Raw genomic sequence first — 19738 nt, 5'->3', positions numbered from 1 at the left:
TTATGCCTCCGCCACCTTAAGGTGCAGGAGGCATTATTTAGCTGTAGTTTTCTTTGGACAACAGCAACAGACGCTGGACATTTCCACTTGGCTTCAGCATGTGAACAGCCAATCAGTAGATCCCGTATGTGTTTACGATTTTTATGTCACGATTTACAACCAATGTCAATTTACACCCTTTGTCAACTGTCCATCAATCACAGGCTCCCGTGCCACAATGGTGGTATGTTGATAAATATTTAGAAAATAAAAATGAAATCATTACAAAATATATGAAACCATCAAAAACAATTTAAAAAAATGTTATATACTGGTTAGAGGTAAGGAACATTATTCAGTGATATTGCGTATTATTAACTCCAATCATGATATAAAAGTTCCCAGTTTGACACCTGCCTGCTTCAACCGTGCTGCTGGCACACGATGTCCTTGACCCTCATCGCCCTTAGCCAATTGGTATAATTACGTCATTACGTGGACCCCTCTGAGCCAAGCTTTTCCAGTACACTTGAACACACACATACTTCGACAAATTATAACCAAAAACAAGGAAATTTGAATGATTTCCTCAAAATATTTTTGTACTTTTATATATTATCATGTTGATGAATAAAACTTAATGCATTTCCTGTGAAATGAGACGAGCTACTTTAGACTGGTTCCCTGCTCTCTTAGCGCCTGTGTTTCTTAGCTTGCCAGCAATAACTTTGTCGTCCGATCGAACGATTACTATTAATGTTTTACTCGTCCTTGCACAGACTTTAGTCATTTCGAACGATTGGACATGAGGTTTTTCGAGCATTGATCGATATTATTCTCATTAATACTCCTTCAAACTATCAATCTGGAGTTTTCAGTCAGGACTTGAGTGACCACTGTGCCATGGCTTGTGTTCGCTCAGGCCTCTCTGTTAAACATCCACCAGAAAATTGTGACCAAGAGCTCACTGAAACTTTTTGAGGACGAGGCTTTCTTCCATGATGTTGCTGATATGAACTGGGAAAGAGTCAGCCTTCCTCTGTGGATAATGCCTGGTCTTATTTTGAGAACACTTTTAGCTTTACCATTGATGAACATGCCCCACTGAAAAGAAATTCTGGGCCAAGAACTTCTCCAGTCCCTGGTTTACTCACAACTTGGCCATTTTGATGCAACTAAAAATGTTTTATGGTGGAGAACTAGATCTTCTCAGTCTTCTGCTGCCTGGCTGGCTTTCAGACAATGTAGAAGCAAAACCACACAGGTGGATAGGACAAGAAAGCTAAAATCAGTTATTTTAAAGAAAAAAAATTTAGCCTGTGTTTCCGACACCAAGAAGGTCTGAAAAAACAGTCAAGCAAATGGAAGGCAATTTTGCTCTTTCCCATCTGCCCACCTCCATGAAATTTGGTGGTGATGTTCTGATATGGCCATGCTTTTCAGTCACCACTTTGTCAGGTATGAGGTAGGGGGGTGTATGTGCAGAAGTGATATATTTATTAACAGCGAAAGAGATTATATACAAACGTGAAACACACACGGGCAAACAGTCCAAATCGGCAGGCTAAACCCAAAACATTAATCAGGCAAAGGGTTGGGTGAGGCGCAAACAGAATATCAAAGGCAGAGTGAAGAACGAGGAACAGGCACAGGAAACAGGAAATCAGAAACAGGAAACAAGGCTCGATAATGCATACTGACGTAGCGTAATACTTTGCACCGATAGTGCGTCTGAACAGTCCTTTATATAGGTGCACATATAGCTCCTTAATTATGTTCAGGTGCGCGTCATTAACGGTGTGCATGCTAGAGTCCGGTCGATGCATGTGCAGTCCGGGACGCACCTTCAGGTGCACACGCCACAGCACGCAGGACTGACAGAAACATCCCCCCCCCCCCCCCCCCCCAAAAAAAAAAGAGCAAAAATCCATCTTACTTGGCTCCAGTGGGGTCTCGGGTTCAGGCTCAGGACAAAACTTGGACTCCTGACTTGCACTGGTTTCAGGCTCTGGAGATGGCTTGGGCTTGAGCTCTGAAGCTGACACGGGTTCTGGACTGGACTCGGGCTCGAGTTCTGTACTGGACTTGGGTTCGAGCTGTGGAGATGATTCAAACTCTGGATTGGACACGGGCTTTGGAAATGACTTTGGCTGTGTGCAGGAAGCAGGCTCTGGCCTTGGCTCAGATCCAGGACTTACAGTGGACTTGAGCTCTGGGGATGACTTGGGCTTTAGGCTGGACTCTGGCTGCAGTTCAGGAGATGACTCAGGCTTGAGCTCTGGCTCAAACTCAGGGCTGGTAGTGTGCTCAAGCTCTGGAGATGACTCGAGCTCTGGACTGGACTCTGACTCAAGCTCTGGACTGGACTCTGGCTCAAGCTCAGCAGATGACTCAGGCTTGAGTTCTGGAACTGACTTGGGCTCAAGGCAGGAAGCAAGCTTCGACTCGGGCTCCAGGCTGTATTCGGGCTCAGTAGAGGACTCTAGCTCTGGACTTGACTTGGACTCGGAACTGGACTCAGGCATGGGCTCAAGCTCTGTCAGCGTGTTGCTTCAGTCCTGGTTAGGACCTGGCAGCGGGACAATTTTTTCATAGCCGGGCGGCGGTGGGACGATGACATCTTCATAGCCAGCTGAGGCAGATGTTGCTCCATCATCCTCTACACAAGTTCTGGAACAGGCTCAGGTTCTGACACTGGCCTTGACTCTGGCATAGGCACTGGAGCTGGCGCAGGCTACGACTCTGGTGTTGGCTCTGATGCTGTAGCTGACACGGGCACTGGCTCTGGAGCTGACTCTGGTGCTGGCACTAGTTCTGGAGTAGACACTGGCACTGACTCTGGCACTGGTTCTGGAACTGGCACTGGCTCTGATGCTGGCACTGGAACAGATGCTGGCGTTGACTCTGGCTCTGATGCTGGAGCTGGCACCGGCTCTGACGCTGGCTCTGGTTCAGGCATGGGTTCTGATGCAGGCTCTGGTTCAGGCATTGATTCAGGTGCTGGTTCTGGCACTGGAACAGGCGTTGGCTCTGGCACTAGAACGGGTGTTGGCTCTGATACAGGCTGAACTGGTTCTGGTTCAGATGTTGGCTCTGGAACTGACTGTAGAACAAGCTGTGGGATTGGTTCTGGACTGACAGCCTTTAGGAGGCACTCTAGAGCAACGGCCTCCTCTGCTACTGCTGCATCTGCCTCAGGCGTGATGGCCCCCTCCCAAAATTTTTATGGGAGTTCTTCTCTGAGGATTCATAAATAAACCAGAGTATTACCTGAAGATCCTGTGAGCTCTGAAATCATGGGTGCTCTAATCTCATGAGGCACTCGGCCCATTGGTGTGCTCATCCAGTCAGCCAGGAAATCATGGATGTAACCCAGATGGGTTCTGGTGGCTTGGGTTCCTCAAGGTCCACATAAAAGATGCCTCACTGGATGCTGAATCCACATGGATGATACTCTCCATTGTAGGATGTAGGAGTGTAAACACCAGTATGCTGCCGGAAAAATGAGGCTAGAGGCTGAAATACAAAATTCCAGAAGTGGCATGGCATGGTGTACTGGAACCCTTCGGCTACATCCATTGCTTGGCAAAGTATTCTGTCGGGTACGAGGTAGGCGGATGTATGTGCAGAAGTGATATATTTATTAACATTGAAGGAGGTTATATACAAACGTGAAACACACATACAGGCGACAGTCCAGATCAGCAGGCTAAATCCAAAACGTTAATCAGACAAATGGTCGGGCGAGGTGCAAACAGAATATCAAAGGCAGAGCGAAAAACAAGAATGAGGAACAGGCACAGGAATTAGGAAACAGGAACTCAGAAACGGGAAACAAGGCTCGGCAATGCGTACTGACATAGCGTAATACTTCACACCGATAGTGCGTCTGAACGTTCCTTATATAGGTGCACATATAGCTCCTTAATTATGTTCAGGTGCACGTCGTTAACAGCGTGCATGCTAGAGTTCGCTCAACGCGCGCAGCCTGGGGCACACTTTCAGGTGCACGCGTCAGAGTGCGCAGGACCAACACACTTCATGAAGTTTTCTCATATTTTTGATGCAGCTGTTGTTAATACTAACGTATCTTACACCCCTACTTCATCATCCAATGTTAGTTTCTCCCTGCAATCCATTATGGTTTCGGAAGTCCTGAGTGAACTAGTGGAACACGTCACTTCCTCTGTCGGGAAATTTCGGAAAGGCAGTGAGGTGAGGAAAGGACTCTCCAAACATTTTACCGAATTGGATGGCTTTATTGGTGAATTATGCCACCAAAAAAGAACTTTACAGCCAAGGAAGGTGAGGACATTAAAAAGTCACTCAACTTTCTGGCAGAAGAGGTTTCTGTTATTAAACAGCAACAGAAAACCATCATGGAGCTGGTGACGGAAGTGAAGTCGCTCAGGCTGCAGAACGCCGACAAGGACCGGCGTCTCGCCCACCTGGAGAGCAGAGTTGCTGAATTAGAACAGTACACCAGGATGAACGACGTCATCATCACTGGGATTCAGATTAAATCCCGGTCATATGCAAAAACAGTGACAAAGGAGGGAGAATCTGATGAACTGGGCAGCAACTCCGTGGAGCAACAAGTGTCGGCATTCCTACACTCAAAGGGAATCGATATCGATTGCAACAACGTCGAGGCCTGCCACATTCTACCCAGGAGAGACAAGGAGAAAACCGCCATCATGAGATTCATCAGCTGGAAACATAAAGCTACATTGCTGAAACAAGGAAGGAAACTGAAAGGGACAAACGTCTACATCACCGAGCACCTGACAAAACACAATGCTGACATCGCCAGAAAAGCACAACATCTGAAGAAAGAAAACAAAATTCAATCTACATGGATCACCAACTGCAAAGTATTCATCAAGGTGAATGGTACGCCGGAGGAGGCGAGAGTTCTGGTCATATGGAACATCGAGGACTTGGACAAATATCAGTGATGCTATCGGGACTGTACGGTAATCAATACCAACGTGACACTACACCAAACTCAACCATGACACACACCGAAATAACTCTCTCATCCATTACCTGGAACACTACTCGGCTCATGCAAATGCTTGTTGATTTATGAAAACCTGGAACTGAAACCACATGAATTCACTGACCATAAACTATTGGATACAGAAAATGACACAGACTCAGACAATAACTTTTTTTTCAACCATTAAGGACAATTGCCACTATTACACAGAGGAACAGTACAATCAGTCCACTAAGGCTGTGGGAAAATTATCAATAATACACTTCAACAACAGAAGCATGTCCGCTAACTTCAAACACATCAAGAAATACTTAAGTCAGTTTACTCATCCATTCAGCATAATTGCCATATCGGAGACCTGGATTGACCTGGAGAAAGGAGTGGATTTCAAACTGGCTGGATATGAATTTAATTATACAAACAGGAAAAATAAAGGTGGAGGAGGAGTGGTGGTGTATGTGAATTGTAATTTGAATTACAAGTTAATAGATGGCATGACAACGGTGATTGATTAACTTATTAGAATGTTTAACAATCGAAATTAATATTGAAAAAAGTAGAAATGTATTAATTAGCTGTATATATAGATCGCCAGAAACTAGTATAGAGGTGTTTAAGGACTGGGTAGAAAAGACATTTACAGTAGATAATAGTTTTCATTTGTGGTGATACTAATATTGATCTGTTGAACCCTAATAAGCACAGTATGACTGAGGAATTTATTAATACCATGTACAGTACGAGTCTCCACCCAAAAATTACCAGACCCACCAGAATTACTGACCATAGTGCTACCTTAATAGATAATATATTTACCAATGATATAGATCAGGGGTCGGCAACCTATGGCACGCGTGCCACTGCTGGCACGCGGCGGCATAATCACTGGCACGCACAACACTGGACCAGTATCAGCAAAAAAAAAATCTGAGTGACAGCACGATCTTCCAACCGCATTCGCTCCACAGCGCTCTCCACCCAGCTCCCGCCCACTTTCCCAGAGACCCATGTGTAAAATTAGCCTAGCGTGCATCAAAATCAAAGTTACCTGATAGCGTTACAAGTGCAGAGATGACAGAGCCTCCGGCTAAAAAAACTAAAGCTAGGGCATTTCAGCCCTCCTGGACGGAAGAATATGGTTTTGTTTTCGTCAAAGATCGTGCTGTATGTACCTTGTGCTGTGAAAACGTTGTGTGCCGAACTTCCAGTGTTAAGCGGCATTTCGAGACAAAACATGAGAAGACATATAAAGACCCTGCCGATAGAGCCGAATCAATCAAACGTGCCGTGGCCAGGTATGGGAAACAATCTAGCTCTCTCAAAGTGTTTGCGAACAGTCAAGGCCATGTCACAGAAGCCAGTTATAATCTGGCTAATTGCATCGCTAAACACGGAAAGCCATTCACTGATGGGGAATATATATAAAGGAGGCTTTTCTCAGTTGTGCAGAGACTCTTTTTGACAACTTGCCCAACAAAGACAATCAAAACCTGGATAAAGGACATGCCCACGTCAGCTCGAACTGTTCAGCGACGCATCGATGAAATGGCAGACGATCTCAGATCTCAACAAACAGAGGGACTGAAAGATGCTAAGGTTTTTAGCCTAGCTCTTGACGAGTGTGGACGTGAATGACATCCCGCGATTGGCTGTCATGGCAAGATACTGTGATACAACCGTGAGAGAGGAACTCTGCTGTTTGCAGCCTACGCCGGACACAACTAGAGGCGAGGACGTAGTCATGGTGATTATGCAACATTTTGAGGAGAAAGGAGTTGATATGACGAAGGTGTTTGCTGTAACTACAGACGGCGCTCCCTCCATGGTTGGGAAGCAGAAGGGAGCCTTCAAACTAATTGAAGAAAAAGTCGGCCACCCCGTCATGAAGCTCCACTGCATAATTCACCAGGAAAACCTGTGTGCAAAAATGTCCAATTCAGATCTCAATGATGTCATGGCTACGGTGGCAAAGGTGATTAACTTCCTCGTCAAACGATCTGCACTGACACACCGACAGTTTCAATCCCTGCTCAAGGAAATGGACAGTGTATACACAGATCTCCCTCTCCACTCGGCAGTGAGATGGCTGAGCTGCGGAAAAGTTCTGGAGCGCTTTATCAGCTGCATCGATGCAATCAAGGTGTTTCTGGCTGAGAAGGGGCAACATTATCCGCAACTGGAGGACGAGAAGTGGATGGTGAAACTTGGGTTTCTTGCGGACATCACCGGGCACCTCAACGAGCTCAATCTCAGACTGCAAGGTGCAGGACAAACTGTTTTGGACATGTTTGAAACATGGACTGCTTTTGTCGCCAAGCTTGCAGTATTCTCAGGTGACATTGCGTCCTCCACCTTCCGCTACTTCCGACACTTGAGGGAGTTGTCCTCACAATGCAACATCAGCACTGCTGAAATAGCCGAATACATGCGTGAGCTGGAGGCGGAGTTCACGACCCGCTTTGTGGATTTTAAACGGTACGTTCCGATGTTCTCCTTCTTGATCAGGCCTGACAGCTTTGATGGACATGACCTGGACACAGCTCTGATCAACTGGATGGATGTACAGGACGTGGAGATGCAGCTGATAGAGCTGAAGAGCTCATCACTGTGGGTGACGAAGTTTGCAGAGCTCCGAAAGCAGTTGGAGTCCACCCCTGTGCAACAGCACGGAGCCTGCATCCTCACATGCTGGACATCTGCACCAGAGAAGTTCAGCTGTCTCAAGAACATTGCATTGACCCTCTTGTCAGTGTTCAGCTCAACATAGCTGTGTGAGCAGGTATTTTCGCACATGAAAAGCGTGCTCAGCCCCACCCGCAGCCGTTTGACGACGGACCATTCTGAGGCATGTTTACAATTAAAAGTGACAAACTACGAACCCCAGATAAAAAAGCTCAGCCAAGAAAAGCAAGGACAGGGATCACACTGACTGGTAGGCAAGATATATTAATTGAGGCATAGCCTATGATTCATTTTAGCCTCAGCCCACACTGATTAGTTAAATACGTTGCTGTTTGCTTATATAAAATGTTGTGGCAGTTTCGTTTGTGATGCATTTTTATGCGTCACTGGCCTTTAAAATGATTTATGAGAGGTTTCTTTAATTGTTGATTCATAAGATGTTTGTGTTTATAAGAAGAAGAATTTTATAAGAAGATTAATACAGTAAAATTCTATGTATAATGACACACACACACACACACACGGGTGCATGAGGGTCCTCCTCAGCATCACAGAGGAGAAAACAGACAGAGAAGTTGAAACATTCAGAGAAAAAAAAAATACAAAATACAAATCCAACTATCAGTTCTATTTTGGGTTATACAATCATCTGGTTATCATAGTCTTTGGTAGATCTCATCTCATTATCTCTAGCCGCTTTATCCTTCTACAGGGTCGCAGGCAAGCTGGAGCCTATCCCAGCTGACTACGGGCGAAAGGCGGGGTACACCCTGGACAAGTCGCCAGGTCATCACAGGGCTGACACACAGACACAGACAACCATTCACACTCACATTCACACCTACGGTCAATTTAGAGTCACCAGTTAACCTAACCTGCATGTCTTTGGACTGTGGGGGAAACCGGAGCACCCGGAGGAAACCCACGCGGACACGGGGAGAACATGCAAACTCCACACAGAAAGGCCCTCGCTGGCCCCGGGGCTCGAACCCAGGACCTTCTTGCTGTGAGGCAACAGCGCTAACCACTACACCACCGTGCCGCCCCTCTTTGGTAGATGATTTTTTTTTTTTTTTTTTTGCTGTTAACTTTTTTTTTTTTACCTTGATTTTGGAGCAGATTATAGGCCTACAAGCAAAATGTGAAATTGTGTCTGAGCACAACAATCTATTTATCTGTAAGGAATACTCATATGCATGCCTATGTATAATAAAATTCCAAATTTGTTGGAAATTTTCCTGTTGTTTGTGTCATTTTACCATTATTGTTGATAGTGGCACACTCATTGACTAGAAAATTTTAAATTGGCACTCGATGTCTCAAAGGTTGCCGACCCCTGATATAGATAATAACATTATAAGTGGAATATTAATCAATGATATTAGTGATCATCTACCAGTTTTTACAATTTATGACTGTAATCATAAGAGAAATGTGACAGACCATAAATTTAAGTATAGAAGAGTTAGGACTGAGGAGGCCATGTTTGCATTAAATAATGATTTATTAATACAAGACTGGGAATCAGTTTATATAGAGAATAGCATTGATAGAGCATATGATAAGTTTTTAAGTACAGGTAGTCGTCGACTTACGACCTATGCAACTTGCGACCGATTGACTTTACGACCGTCTGGTTATGACTGGCAAGTGTTTCCCAGCTGAGCGTACGACAGTTTCTGCCCCAGCTCCCGGCAGCGCTCAGCATCCAGCCAGTGTTGCCAGATACTGCTGACGGTTTCCAGAAAACCCACCAAAATGCACTTAAAACCGCCCAATCTGGCAACACTGCATCCAGCCTCTTCTATTATGTGTGCAGTGTTTCGCTGGACAAACAACGAGCGAGCTACAGCGCACGTACGGCTTCACCAGATCTTTTGCTATAACGTGCGGAGCTGGTAATCAAAGTAACTTTCACTTTTCTGTTCTGTTACACTGTTCTGTGTCCAATGTCCAAAATGAAAAGTTAGTTTTCAACTGTTCGGCTAAAAAAAAATGTAATTAAAACGATTGTGTTCTTGAAATGTGTTTGCAATTTATTTATAATCAAAAACTGCTACAGGTGGATGAAAGAGTGATAGTGTGATAAAAAGTACTATACTAGTACTACTGAGTGATCAGAAGTCCTAGTGAATGCTTGATAAGTAGACAATAATAAATAATTAGGTGTATTTTTCAGCACGCGCACTATGGCTCAAAATAATAATACCGACAAGAAATAAAAGTTACTTTCACCCCTGAGTATGCCGTGTTTGACTTAAACCAAATAATGAGCCACGGTAATGAAATAAGAAAATGTTGATAAAATAAGACTTTAAGATGATTACAATATCATTACACATCACAATATACTTACGTTCATTTAACATAGGCCAACTTACAACCAGATCGGTTTACGACCAGTCAGTCGTAACCAAACGCAGTCGTAAGTCGACGACTACCTGTATATTCAAATTATTATATGATAAAAATTGCCCACTGAAGCAATATAGTACAAAACAAAACTATAATGACCAACCTTGGATTACTAAGGGATTACAAGAATTTATTAAATTAAGAACCAAAGAGGCAGAAAATAAATATAAAAAATATAAAAACAAGTTAACAAGTATCATAAGGAGATGTAGGAAGGATTATTATGGTAAATTAATATATAACAAAAATAATATTAAAGGAATATGGAATATATTAAATAGTATTATTAAAGATGGTTCTGGACAAATACATTACCCTAAATACTTTAATGACAAAGGTATTGAAAATTATAACATGGATGTAGTTGCTAATAGTTTTAATAATTTTTTTTGTTAATGTTGGACCAAGATTAGCTCAAAATATCTCTGATCCGGTAACAAATGATGACTGTATAGATAATATTATAAAGAGGAATTATTGTTCTATGTTTCTTACACCAGTAGATGAGAAGGAAATTATTGATATAGTTAATAAACGTAGTAATAAAATATCCACAGATTGTAATGATATTGATATGAAACTAGTGAAAACTATTATTGGGTGGGGGATTTCTAAACTATTAACATACATCTGTAACTTGTCATTTCAAACTGGTACATTTCCAAGCAATATGAAAATAGCAAAAGTAATTCCATTGTATAAATCTGGGGACAAACACAACTTCACAAATTACAGACCTGTTTCTTTACTTCCTCAATTCTCCAAAATTCTTGAAAAACTATTCAATGACAGATTAGATAAATTCATTGAAAAATACAAACTACTCAGTGATGGTCAATATGGATTTAGAGCAAATAGATCAACAGAGATGGCACTAATGGAATCAATTGAAGAAATCAGTAACTCTATAGATGATAAATATGTCGCTGGGATATTTATTGATCTTCAAAAAGCTTTTGATACTATTAATCATGATATATTAATTAATAAGATGGAACAATATGGGATAAGGGGAGTTGTATTAAATTGGATAAAAAGTTATTTGAGCAACAGGACACAATTTGTGAAGTTGGTGAGACTGTCTCAACTCGTTTGAATATTGATTGTGGTGTCCCTCAGGGGTCAGTATTGGGTCCTAAACTGTTTATTCTTGATCTAAATGATATGTGCAATGTATCAAAGAGATTTAAGATGGTATTATTTGCAGATGACACAAATATGTTTTGTTCTGGAGCAAATTTACATGAGTTAAAAAACAATCTCTTCAGAATTGTGCAGGTTAAAAAGTTGGTTTGATCGAAATAAATTATCATTAAATCTGTCTAAAACAAAAATCATGTTATTTAATAATTATAAAATAAATAGGGCAGTAAATGTACAGGTAGATGGTGTTGATATTGAAAGAGTTTCTAATAATACATTTCTTGGGGTAATAATAGATGATAGAATTAATTGGAAATCACATATAAAATACATACTAATGAAACTATTAAGAAGCATATCTGTGTTGAGTAAAGCTAAGCACGTCCTGGACTATAATTCATTCCTCATTCTTAACTGTTCCCTGGTTTTACCGTACTTAAATTACTGCTCAGTGGTGTGGGGAAATACGTATAAATGCTCACTTCATGCAATAACTATACTTCAAAAAAGAGCTATAAGAATAATTCATAGTGCTGGTTACCGAGATCATACTAATTCACTATTCTTAAATTCAAAATGTTTAAAATTCAGGGATATTATAGAATATAAAACTGCCTTAGTAATGTACAAAGGAATTATAAAGTACCAAGGAATATCCAAACAATGTTCTTGGATAGAGAGGGGGCTATAATTTTAGGGGGAAATTGAAATTTAAAATTCGCAGTGCTAGGGCAACATTAAAAATGTTCAGTATTTCTATTTGTGGAGTAAAACTATGGAACAGTTTGAATGTGGAGCTCATGAAATGTACAACTATAAACCAGTTCAAAAAAAAGGTATCAGGAACAGATCTTTATGAGGTATAGGGAGGAGGAATTACAATAACATGCTATTGATAATATAAGTGTATATATGTGGGTATGGGTACATATGGATATATTACATAAAAAGTGAGTATTTATATGCATAATTGTATATAATATATAAGCATAATATGCATAATTAGGATATGGTGTCTGTGAACGTATGGATGTGTATAGTTATAGGTATGTGTATATGTATGTACTGTATATATGTATTGTATGTGTGTGTATATATGATTTGATTTGGTCGATATTATACCATGTTGGTATGTTGGTATGGTTTTTTGTTGATTTTGCTTTCTTTTGTATATATAGTTTATTATGGTGGAAAGTGACGTTTGATTAACGGTGGTATATAGAGGGTTAGGATTTGATAAGTTATTTACTTCTTCCTAATCCTTTCCGAACATCATTGTTATTGCCTTGTGGCTACACTATTCTGTTTGTTTATGATGATGTTTTGATGATTGCATTTTTTATTTTTTTTTTTTGTTGTTTTTTTTGTTTGTTTTTATATCTTTACTGTTCGGAATAAAGCAATCAATCAAAAAAAACTTAAGTTAGATTCAAACAAGTCAGCTGGATCTGATGAGCTTTGACCATGTGTTTTTAAAATTTGCTGCTCATATTATAGCTGCCCCATTACAGATCTGATTAACCTGTCAATTAAACAGTCTGTATTTCCCTTTGACAGGAAATCTGTCATGATCCTCCCTCTCTTCAAAGGAGGTTTTGGCATTGACATGAATTGTTATAGACCAATTTCCATTTTGCCCTGTTTGGCCAAAGTTTTAGAGAGGCTGGTTCATAAACCACTAAATTGCTTCTTAGACTCTAATCATATTCTGCCTGACCTGCAGTCTGGGTTTAGGACTGGCCAAGGATGTACTACTGCTACAGTGAAGGCACTTGTTCACAACATCGTTACTGCCATGGACAACAAACAGGTCTGAGTAGCTGCTTTTCAAGACCTAGCTAAGGCTTTTGACTCAGTCAACCATAATATTCACTTCCAAAGACTTACCAGAATTGGCCTGTCCAGTGGATGCTGTAACTGGTTTGCTAGTCATCTTGCCAATCGTGGCTAGCAGGTGAAGACTGAAAATGTTTGTGTCAGAACCACTTACCATATATAAAGGGGTGCCTCAAGGGTTCATCTTGGGCCCTACCTTGTTCTTCATCTGTGTTAACAATGTGCCCAAGGCCTTTGGTGACTCTTAGATACTGGCGATACAATTATATATTCAGCTAACCCTTTTGTCCACTCTGCTGCATCCATGCAACAAAGCCTCACCTTCATTCAGTAGTCTTTTCACAGCCTCCATCTGTGTCTCAATTAAAAAACAAACCAAAAAAACAAAATGTATGTTGTTTGACCAGGAAAACCCACAACATCCTCAAACACCCCACCCCAAGCCCTCAAGGTCTTCTGTGCAGATGGCTTGGCACTGGAGTTTGGCAGCTCTTATAAATACCTTGCCTTCTGGTTGGATTCTTCTCTCTCATTTAGCATGCACATCGATAACCTTCAGTCAAAAGTTAAAACTAGACTTTGCTTCTTGTACTGGAATGAGGCTTTCTTCATGTATTCTGTCAAATACATTCTTGTGAAAAAATACTATTGTCACCCTGATTGATTACAGTGATGCAACTTATCAAATTACATCAAAGAGCATCTCAGTAAACTCGACACATTACATCATTTAGCAGTCTGCTTTGCCACAGGTGCACCCTTCGTCACTCACCATTGCAATCTCTATAAAATGATGGGTTGGTATTCCCTCAGTATCGGGTGGCTTCAACACTGGTTGTGACTCCTTGACAAAACAGTCTTCGGAAAGACACCATGCTAGCTCAATCTCTTACATATTTCTGATAGTAAATATGGCTTAAGATCCAGTGATTTTATTATTACTATTCCAAAGGTTTGTACTGTTTATGGCTGTAATTCCTTATATTTTGTTGCTACAAATGAGTGGAATTCACTGCAAACACACTCAGACTCACGGGTCTTAAATCACATAGTGGTTTTTAAACAAAAACTGTAACAAATCAGTTGATTGTTGTACTCACTAATTACTTTTTTCTTCTGTTGTGTCATTGTTGTATTGTATGGTATTTGTACTGTATGTGTCCTTTGTGTGGACTGTTTTATTCTCTGACTGACGCCTTGTGGCCAGTTCATTGTAAATGAGAACTGGTTCTCAATTGATTTTACCTGGTTAAATTAAAAGAAAACTAGATAGAACTCGACGCCAACTTCGTCGATGGGGATGCCTCCGCTTGGTAGACTACACGCCTTATTAAGTTGTGATTTGGGGATGGACATTTGACCACAGTAATCTTGACCTGGTGAAATTACTTGTATTAGCCTTGGAGAAATTGTGTTCACAAGGTTTTTGGCCAGACATTTGACCTCACGGTGACCTTGACCTTAGACCTTTTGATCTCAAAATCTAATCAGTTTATCTTTGTCCCCAAATGCACAAATGGTGAAAGTTTGGTGAAATTCCTTTCATTTGCCTTGGAGATATTGTGGTCACAAGGTTTTCGGACTGCCATTTGACCTCACAGTGACCTTGACCTTAGACCTTTTGATCTCAAAATCTAATCAGTTCATGTTTGTCCCAAAGCGCACAAATGGTGAAAGTTTGGTGAAATTCCTTTCATTAGCTTTTGAGATATCGCGTTCACAAGGTTTCAGGACGGACGGACAGACGGACAACCCGAAAACATAATGCCTTCTGCACCTTAAGGTGGCGGAGGCATAAATATTTTAAAGTCAAATAAAAATATTGCTTGCATATGATGCGAATTGGTCCTGTTATTGGACTTTAAATATTTGTAAAATGACCTAGAATAAGAGTTGATGACCTATAATCTAGTGTTTAAATAAAAGTTTGGGTTTTTTTTTATTATTAATTTATTAATTTTTTTTCTTTCTGTAAAGGTGTATCATTTAGCAAGTGTACGTCTCCGAGATCTATGTCTAAAGCTGGACATCTCTACTGAGTTAAGGAGCAAAATCTGGACATGCTTTGAGCAGTCTTTGGTCCACTGCACAGACATGATGAAGGATAGACATCTGGATCAGCTCTTGCTCTGTGCAGTCTACATCATATCCAAGGCAAGTAGTAGAATCGCTTGAATTGAATGAATGCATTGCCTAATTCTGTCGTAAACAGTCATGCTTTGGAACACAAAATGTGTTCCAAAATCACTCCATACTTTATGGGACACCAAGTCCCATAATCACTCTATAATAGTAAATGTTTTATTTTAAAAATTTATAGTATTCATCAGAGCATGTGCCTAGCAGTAACACCTGTGGATCAGCTGTTTTGACAAGATGCTGAATTTCTTAGGAACAGATGATGCTTTCACGATCCCTTTCATAGGTCTCAAAAGAAGAGCACACTTTTCAAGACATAATGAAATGCTATCGGAGTCAGCCTCAAGCAAGCAGCCATGTAAGTAACACATATATTTTCAAAAGCGCATAACTGGTAGGCTAATAACTGTGTGTTTGTCTAGATATACCGCAGTGTGCTGCTGAGGAAAAGTGTCCAAGAACAGCAAACTGATGACAAAATGGAGGTTGATCCACCAACAGATCAAAGTACTGATGCCCATCTGCTTTCAATAAAACCTTAAAATTTAATTTTTATTTTTCATATGGATGCTTAAATGTTTTGTGTAATAACTGAGCCTGCATTTATTGTATTGCTTCCATCTGGATTCAGCCATTGGCAGGACAGATCAAGGTGCCAAAGCTAAGGCTGACAGCGAATCAGGCGAGGACAGGGGTGGCCTCATCCAATTCTACAATTCTGTTTATGTTCTGAAAATGAAATCTTTTGCACTCAGATATGCTCATCCAGCAGCTGATAATAGAGTATGTATACTTTTTTTAAATTTATTTTTTTATTTTTTTTACATGATTTTATATGGCATAGAAATTGTATTATTTACTTTCAGAGACTGGCAGAAGTAGTCAAAGTAATAAAAGGTAACTTTTTTTTTTTTACTCCTTACTTCTCTCACACACCCACAGGTGGAGGCTCCCCCATTGTCTCCATTCCCCTCACTGCGAGCTCAGCCTCTCTCCCCACGGCGAATATCTCAGAAACACTCCATCTATCTTTCTCCTCACAAAAATGGTTCCTGCCTCAAACCTAGCTCTGCCTACACATACAAGTTTACTGGCAGCCCATCTAAGGTTAGACATTTCTCACTGAGTTATTGTTTTATGTTAATATGTATGAATATGTATACACTGTGTGTACACAAATGAGTAATGTCATGTACAGTGCATTATTATAGTTAAAAATTTACTGGATGCTGGTTACAAGTCAGCTGTAGCTATTAGTTGTTAGCTACTACTAGTAGTTGGCTACTAATACCCACTACTAGTTGGTATTTATTCCATTTTTGAGGGGTTAATTACCCATTTACTGGGTCAGTAATGTTTTCAAAACTGAAGTCAGAACTATAAATACAATTAGCTATTAGCTGTAAATAAGCTTATAAAATTCAAGTAAATTACATAAACTCTGCATGCATCTGCTCTGTGTTGAACAGTGGAGATGGTTATTGAATTCTTGCATAGCCAAGTTGCCCTGGCAAACAACAGCTTTCAATTTCTTAATTTAAGCACCTGTTCATGTTTCCTCCCATTCCATGTGTGGAATACTAGCATAGCTTTATCTGTTGACAGCCGCACACAAGGTGAGCCAAGATGCATCAGAAATAGGTGTTCTGTTGCCCCTGCTCTGAAGTCAGATAACATGGACTATTAAGGACTGCAGAAAACAGATATTAGAAGATGCAACACAACTGGTGATTCCTGATACTATAAGCATCTGAAGCCTAACCTCTTGGCCTTAACGATGACATACCCCTTTTGTGCAAGTTAACATGGTTCCCTGAGGTCTTAATGAAATATATGGGACATGCTTTGATCAAAATGCCACAAGGATAAAACACCACAGTCTCTTCCTGATTTTCTTTCTTCAGGAGCTGAGTGACATCAACCGAATGATCCGTCAGGGAACTGTGAGCAAAAAGAGAGCTTTTACCATGGAGGGGGATGAGACAGGGTCTCCCACGAAACGTTTGAGCCAGGAGAGTGAGGACGTGCTGCTCAAACGCCTGCAGGATGTTGTTACTGAGCGAGCCAATCATTGACTGATCATGCACATGATTCATGTTTCACCTGTTAGTAACATTCAAAGATAAATTACAATGCAGCATGGCCTTTATAACCAAAGAGTAATTCTCAGAGCTGGTCAGGGTGCTGAGCCAGCTAATCATGTTACAGTATTATAGAAACCTAAATTGTGGGCTTTGTTAGAATTTCAGGCTCCTTGTGAAAATTAGGGAAGTACTTGGACATCAATTTCAATCATTCTCAAATGGCAGGAACACATTGGCAACACACATTGGTTAACCAGAGACTGTACATTACTTTATGTTGCCACTATGCTATCTAAAGCGTCACTCGCAGCACTCGGGGGGGTGGTATACGTTAGGGTATATAAACTGGGCTTAATTGATTATTTTACTGAGCACTTCATTAGTGTGTTCAAGCATTGTACTTTGTGCTGCAAACACATGTAGCACTGTATTGTGTTGTGTAGTATCTACATATCAGTGAGGGTTTTTTTTTTTTTTTTTTTTTTTTTTTAAATCCAAGTCATGTTATTTCACTCAGGTGGAGAAATTTGTGTTCTTATATTCATCACTAATAGTGTTTTTATATGTAATATCAATCTAACCTAAGCCTTGGATGCTTTGGCTTGAACAAAGTTAGGGTTTACATGGTCTCTGTGGTCGCTGTGATTGCTCATTTTATTCTTATTTTTATTCATTTTTAGTGGTTTGTTTCCACTGTAATGGAGCAAGTAAATATTTTAAAAACCTGAACTTTTTGGAATATTCTCAGGAACGGTGTTTCATTTTTGGACTGAATAATTGTAGGGTGAGGGTCAAATCTTATCCTTCTGAGGATGTTGTTGGTAAAACAAATAGTGTGGGTGTTGGGATGATATTTCTGTTTAGAATAGTGATTTTGAATGCCTTGTAAACACACAGCCAATAAATTATTGGTTAAAAGGCTTATTGTAATTGCTTGAAAACCAAAAATCTCTAGACTATGCAAATTTGCATATCTCTCTGCTTCTGATTGTACACACAAGTTCAAAATTACTTGGCATGTCTGGTAAGAATAATTCATGTACACTCACTGAGGACTTTATTAGGAACACTATACTCTAGGTAGGGCCTCTCTTTGCTCTGAAAACAGCTTCAGTTCTTCATGGCCTGTATTCCACAAGATATTGAAACCATTGTTTTGAGACTCTGGTCCAGGTTGACATGATTGCAGATGCACTTTCATGCTGTGAATCTCCTGTTCTACCACATCCTAAAGGTGTTCTTTTGGATTCAGTGACTGGGAAGGCCACTGAAGAACACTGAACTCATAAAACTATGATTTTTGTTTTGTGATATAGTACATCATCATGCTGGAAGTAGCCTTTAGAAGATGGTAAATTGTGGCCATGAAAGGAAGCATATGGCATTCAAGCGATGATTGGCATTAACAGGACTAAAAAAAAAAAAAACATTCCCCACACCACTGCACTATGCCTATAAATCTGGAGTGTTGACACAAGGCAGGTTGGGTCCATGAATTCATGCTGTTGGTGCCAAATTCTGACTCTACCCCTCTGTATGTCTCAGCAGAAACCATCGAACCAGGCTATGTTTTTCCAGTCTTTAACTGTCCAGTTTTTGTGAACCTGTGCCCACTGCAACCTCAGCTTTCTGTTCTTGGCTGACAGAAGTGGAACTTCTGTCTTGGTCTTCTGCTGTTGTAGCCCATCTCCCTCAAGGTTCAATGTGTTGTGTGTTCTGAGATGCTTTTCTGCTCACTACAATTGTAGAGTGGTTATCAGTCAAGGTTTCTGTAATTTCACTGTGACAGCTTTAATGTGTTTGACCTTCTTGTGAGCATGAAGGAGTAGAGTCAATCTGTGTGTATGACTACCATAATGCCTTGTATTTCAGTTGTAAATAATGTTACTGTCCATCCGCAGATGTTGGTCCCATGGAAATACTTTGCATAGCATTATAGCATTCTAACCTGATGGATGGATAGCTCCATCCATCCACCCATCCCAAGCTGGAAAATACTGGTCAAATATTTCTGCTTCAGGAACGCTGAGCTGAAATGAGATGTGCACCAAATGAGCTGTGTTCTGTTCTACTTGCAAACAGAACTTCTGAGCATACATAAAGCCTGTTCTCCAAACTAAAATAAATCCAAACTGAGTTTGAGTGTCAGTATGTTCATTATGACCAACTTTGATGAAATCAAACATTTCTTACCTTAATGTTTTATATGATTTTTCCAGTAGAGAATGTGGTCCAGTACCATTTTCCACTTTCAGCGCACCTGATTCCTCCTGGCATCTAGCTATGCTACTTGATACATATATTTAGACATTAAGTGTAAAATGTCTCATCTCATTATCTCTAGCGGCTTTATCCTGTTCTACAGGGTCGCAGGCAAGCTGGAGCCTATCCCAGCCTATCCCAGCTCACTTCTGTCAGCCAAAGGCAGGGTACACCCTGGACAAGTCGCCAGGTCATC

General features: G+C 40.7%; 1 protein-coding gene across 5 annotated transcripts in view; it reads left to right on the top strand.

The window, feature by feature from the left end:
* rbl1 (retinoblastoma-like 1 (p107)) overlaps positions 1 to 19422 on the top strand; it is a 140706-nt gene extending 121284 nt beyond the window's left edge. For 4 of the 5 annotated variants that reach the window (XM_060919182.1, XM_060919180.1, XM_060919183.1 and 1 more), the window contains 6 exons: positions 15035 to 15211; positions 15483 to 15554; positions 15619 to 15703; positions 15828 to 15979; positions 16139 to 16303; positions 17101 to 19422. In XM_060919182.1, coding sequence (XP_060775165.1) covers positions 15035 to 15211; positions 15483 to 15554; positions 15619 to 15703; positions 15828 to 15979; positions 16139 to 16303; positions 17101 to 17271 — 822 coding nt within the window. In that variant the 3' untranslated portion in view covers positions 17272 to 19422. Of the gene's footprint in view, positions 1 to 15034; positions 15212 to 15482; positions 15555 to 15618; positions 15704 to 15827; positions 15980 to 16138; positions 16304 to 16801; positions 16924 to 17100 lie in introns of all 5 variants that reach the window. The other variant, XR_009654522.1, reaches the window with a different exon arrangement.
* The last annotated feature ends 316 nt before the right edge of the window (positions 19423 to 19738 follow it).

The sequence above is a fragment of the Neoarius graeffei genome, chromosome 4, assembly GCF_027579695.1.
Source record: "Neoarius graeffei isolate fNeoGra1 chromosome 4, fNeoGra1.pri, whole genome shotgun sequence".
Taxonomy (NCBI): domain Eukaryota; kingdom Metazoa; phylum Chordata; class Actinopteri; order Siluriformes; family Ariidae; genus Neoarius; species Neoarius graeffei.
Note: the sequence above shows the minus strand (reverse complement) of the source record. Positions and strands in the feature narration are given on the sequence as shown.